Raw genomic sequence first — 5,258 nt, 5'->3', positions numbered from 1 at the left:
GTCATCACTAACATTCAGGACATTGAGGATGCCATTGAGCACTTGGTGGATGGTGTTTTGAAAGATTTCAGCCGCACTGCTAATGCCGAAGTTGAGACGTTTGTAGTGAAACAAGCCAACATGTGTCGAGAAAGTTGTGAACTTCCTTGAAGAAGTGTCAAGTTCCAACAGGTGATATCCATTCTTCAGGTCAAGGTTGGAGAATACTGTTGCTCCATTTAAGGCAACAATGATGTCATCCAATGTCGGACACAAATGTCATTCACGTTGAATGGCACTGTTCAGAACACGCATATCAATGCAGATTCGAATTTCATCAGGCTGATGTGGTTTGGGCACAATAACCACAGGGGACACCCATGGTGGAGGTCCGATGGCTGGCTCTATGATGTCTTCTGACAGGAGACGTTCAAGTTCTTTTTCTGTGGCATCACGTAAGGCAAACGGAATACGTCTGTGTGGTTGTGCAACAGGTGGGACTGAGTCATTCACAAAAAGGTGGATGTGCTGGTTTTTTAGTTTTACAACTCCACTAAACAATTTGGGGAATGCTTCCACGACTGACTTGTCACCTGGATTGTCAGAAACTTGGTACATGATCTGGACAAGCCCCAGATTGGTTGCTGCTGTGAAGCTTAAGAGTGGTGCAGTTTCCTGGAATGACAAAATGTCTTCTTCAATGCACTTATCTTTGTATCTCATTGTAACAGACTTTGCCCAAAAGTTCAAGTGAGACGTTGATTTGTATGCGAACACTGATGGATGTCTCTTGGAGATTCACATTTAGGCGACAGCCCTTGAAGTCATTTTCGCCAACAATTGACACTGTAGCACCCGTGTCAATTACGAAAGTGACTGGCACATTGTTTACAGTGACAATAGCCTTTAGAGATGAACTTGCTTGAGGGGAAGTCATGGCAACAAAAACGTACTCGTCGCTGCTTGGACTGGTATCACAGGTGGCTGCAGGCTCTCTAGTACTTGAACTCTTCTTACTGCAGGCTGTGTGTCTGAGTCATTGTCACAGTCCACTGCGTGTACTTTTTTCCTGGTTGAGCGACAGAATCGTGCAAAATGACCAACCTTGTTACATGCTTTGCAAGTCTTGCCCCATGCAGCACAACTGGATCGACCACCTTGGTGAGGCCACTTGCCGCCACAGTTGCGACAATCTGCTGACGAGACTCGTGGTCGCTGCGGTGTGTAGGCCTGCCGTGGCATCTGTCGTTCATGGTGTTGTCCTTCCTTGTGTACTGCAAACACCGCCGCATTGTTATCGACGTGCTTTTCGATTTCGGACATATCCCGTTCGACATCCTCGAGCATTGTTCCTTGTTTAAGTAAGTCCGGTAACGTGAGGGAATGAAGCATGGCATACTTTCGGAGGCGAGACGACGTCGTGGCGAGAATGATTTGGTTCTTGACTTCAGAGTCGACGTTTTCGAAATTACAATGGCGAGAAAGCTGCCCGAGGCGCGCCTGGAAGGCGTCCAGTGACTCACCAACGTTTTGCTGTGCTTGACGAAATTTATAGATAGCAAATGTTGAGTTCACTCGCGGAGCAAAATATGCATTCAGTTTCACTCGAGCGGCATCGTATTCTGGCGTCGATGTACTATGCGTGGTTTGGGTCGTGCTTGTAGCCGTCGCACCTTGCGCAGCACTCTCGGGGAGCGAGCGATCGTAGACTTCTTCCCCGACGTAGTGCAGGAGGGGCGCTTTTTTGCGTGCATCTGCCGAGATATCACAAGCTAAAAGAAAGTTTTCGAACCTTCCTATCCACTTCGTCCATTCGTGACCAATATTGTTGTCGTCGGTAGCGCGCAGGTCAAACCTTGGGAAGGCAGGGAGCACATGTGCCGTGGCTACGATTGCCGGTAGCCGCTGATGGTTGATTGGACGGAGTGACTCTTGATGTAGTGGTACTCACATGAGATAAAAGAGCACTTCTGATACCATCTTAGTGTTCCCGGAGACTGTGATGGGGTCCGATTGATTAGATTGGGCAAGACACTGATGAAGCGAGCCTGATAGTTGAGCCGCCATGTTTTTATTCCATCGTGGCCAACAGAGTGGTAACATTCGGCTAGATGCCAATTACAAACACTACAAGTGGATACAACTAATCGTTACTAATGGCTGATGCGACCGCTTTGTACACTAAACGGCGCAGTGTAGGGAAAGACAGCGTCGCAAGACGAAAAGGGAAGATGGGGTGAAGAGCACTGTACAGTCATGAAGAGAGGCAGTTTATAGGCACAATCGCAGCAGATAAAGACGGAAAATCAGTAGCATCCGCAACGTGGCATTTGGCTTCCCCAAGAACGTTAGCGGCGATTGGAACGGTGCACAGAGGAGAAAGCTCTACTTCGGAACGAGCGCTGTGAATTACGACGTGACTGCGACACAAGAAGTCCAACCCTAATATAATGTCATGAGAGCAGTAACGGAGAACAATAAAAATGATGACGTAGAGAATGTCCTGAATGGTGACTCGAGCCGTGCAGGTACCGAGCACGTGGTTCGATATGTGCTGATCAGTGGTGGTGCGCAAAGAAACCCCAAAATACGGCAAAACAACTTTTCGTAGCAAGCGACACCGTCTAACGTCAATAACCGACACTGCAGCACCAGTATCTACAAAGTGCAAAAGTACAAACATTTTCAATGGTAAGTTAGATTTAATTGTTCGGTGGCGAAGCAGGACTTTCACTGTTCGACGAAAGCGCAGTTCTTGCCTGTGGAACTGCGTCTAGTGGTTTCCCGGCATTAGCGAGGTAGAACGACGACGCATCGGCGACGGCGAGCGACGGCGCGGAGAGATTGAGCGGTCGTCATGCGAGAAGTGGTCAAAGTGGGACGAGGGCTGAGGAGGCGCACGGAGAGGGGACGGCGACTGCGCGTAGGTGACCGGGCTCTGATCGAAAACGTACGGGGCCGGACGACGGCGGCATAGGCGTGCAACATGGCCAGGGAGACCAGATGCAAGGCAAATCGGCCGGTTGTCAGATGTGCGCCAAGGGCATAGAATAGGTGGCGCATGGCGCTGAGTGAAAAATGCCCGCTGAGGAGAACCGTACGACGGAAAAGGCGTAGGAGGGAGTGATCTTGCGGCAACCTCAGCATAAGACAGTGGTGTGAGTGGGTCCGGGCATCGGGACAGCGTCGGCATGAATGAGCGGAGCTGTGAGTGGAGCGGCTGCAGAGTTGGTTATCGAGGGTGCGGAGGTGCTTCGGCAACTTGTTCCTGGATAACCTGGGGTATGTTCGGAGCCAGGTGTGAGCTGGATTGCGGAACGTTTGAAATTATAGCGATAATTTCCGGGCAACTTCTTCCCGTACGAAGCCCTTGATTTCTTGGATAATTAAGTGTGGAGCTGACAGTAGCATCAGACATAGCCGCGATCGTGCCTTCAGGTTGTCGAGGGACGATGCGTTGCCGACGAAGGTTGTCGTAGCTTTGGCACATCGTGACTTCACTTACAGTGCGGGGCTCTTTGGCCATGAGAATGTTGAATGCGCCTTCGTGGATGCCCATCATGATGTGGCGAATATTGTCGGCTTCAGTCATCGATGTATTTACATGATGGCACAAATCTAAAACGTCTTCGATGTAGCTAGAGAAGGTTTCTCCTGCCTGTTGCATCCGCTCGCGCAAACGGTGCTCCGCGCGAATCTTGCGGACAGCAGGGCGACCGAAGACATCCACAAAACGAGATTTTAACGAGGCCCAAGTTGGAATCTCAGCCTCGTGATTTGCGAACCACAGCTTTGCGACTTGTGTTAGGTAGACGATGGCGTTGCTAAGCTTCGAGACGTCATCCCACTTATTGTGGGTGCTTACGCGTTCATACAATGAAATCCAGTCCTCCTCCTCTCCTCGTCCTGATCGTCGGTACCGCTGAAGACCGGCGGGCCCCGCTGTCGAAGCACCCCGGAGCATGGAATAGAAGGGGCTGAGGGAGCGTGACCGGTGGTGTTAGTGCTGCAGTCAGTCATTGAGGTCGGAATTCGGAATTGAAGATAAATCCCGCGACCTCCACCAAGTGTTAAGCGGGGATCTAGACACTAGTACCGGGCACTGGTAGTGAGCAAGACCGGAGCAGAGGTGGCTTAACTTGTAGCCAGCTAGTTCTCAAATCCACTTTCTTTTTCTCGACGAACTGCCCGCTTAATCGGTACTTCTTCTTTACAGCACTTTTTTTGCCTCTGCCTAATTTTTTTCACCGCTTCACGGCTACCATTGTGCTTTAGAGCACGCTCAATTTTCTCCATGACACCTCTTTATGTTCGACACACTGTGCCTATTACCTTTGATAGCTCTGGCAGCTCTATCTTTCCTGGTGGGTTGGAGGTTTTCATACTATGGCATCTGTTAATCAAATCTTTCATCTGCATTGATAATATACCAGTACACTCTAATTATCCTACCAGCCACTTCTCCCACGCACTCAGTAATGATGTCTCTGAAGGTGTCGTTCATTGCATCTAAACTATAGGGTCATCTTCCTCTCAAATCTGAATATCTATTCTGTGAGATCCTAAATTCTTCACACTTGCTTCTCACTGCTAGCTCATTGATGGACTCCTCCCTACTCTGTTCCATTCCCTCTTGAAATCTAGACTGATTCGAGACATTACCATCCTGTAAGGTTGACACTGGGAGGAAGAAAAAATAATAATTCAGGCAGTAGCTCTAGTTAGTTCACAAACTGTTAGACTGCCGAATTAGCTTCCCTGGAGCTCAGTATTGTGCTTAACCATGTTTATAAATACCGTACTTCATAATTTTATTCATTAAAGCCCCATTATATATTTCCTGCTCATTGCAACATATTGTTGCTATGTTGGTCAAAGCAACATATGTTGCTCAATATGTTGCTCAAAGCAACATATTTCCTGCTCATTGCAAATTGATCGTGATGCTGGAGTTGTAGCAGAACCCCGCTCTAAATATTAAACATTCAAAGATAATATTCATTTGACAACCCCAAGTGAAAGCATATAGTAGAAAGTGTGGCTTCAGTGATTGTGGAAACACTATGTATCAGCCAAGGGCTATGCTAAATACCTTGTCTGTGTGTGATAAGTGGTTTTGCCTTCAATGTAAGCTGCATGGTAGAGCAACTGTTATTGGATGCTTATGCATTACGCTGCACATTTGCCCTATCTTACGTTCGTTCTTTCCTGAAATATAATTTATAGTTTCATACCACTCGAACCATGCCACACTTGCTATTGCATGCTTAATCAGCTTC

The 5,258-nt window shown here is 48.1% G+C and overlaps 1 protein-coding gene across 1 annotated transcript; it reads right to left on the bottom strand.

The window, feature by feature from the left end:
• Positions 1-258: 258 nt before the first annotated feature.
• Positions 259-2,967, bottom strand: LOC146182962 (uncharacterized). Its single transcript, XM_084608309.1, has 3 exons — positions 2,934-2,967; positions 1,181-1,910; positions 259-454 (listed from the first exon to the last, which is right to left on the bottom strand). The coding sequence occupies exons 1-3, from the start codon at positions 2,965-2,967 to the stop codon at positions 259-261; spliced, it is 960 nt and encodes a 319-aa protein (XP_084464435.1).
• Positions 2,968-5,258: the final 2,291 nt, after the last annotated feature.

Source organism: Amblyomma maculatum, chromosome 7 (assembly GCF_055883805.1).
Source record: "Amblyomma maculatum isolate TAMU_Amacu chromosome 7, ASM5588380v1, whole genome shotgun sequence".
Lineage (NCBI taxonomy): Eukaryota > Metazoa > Arthropoda > Arachnida > Ixodida > Ixodidae > Amblyomma > Amblyomma maculatum.
This window is presented reverse-complemented; position numbering and strand designations above follow the sequence as displayed.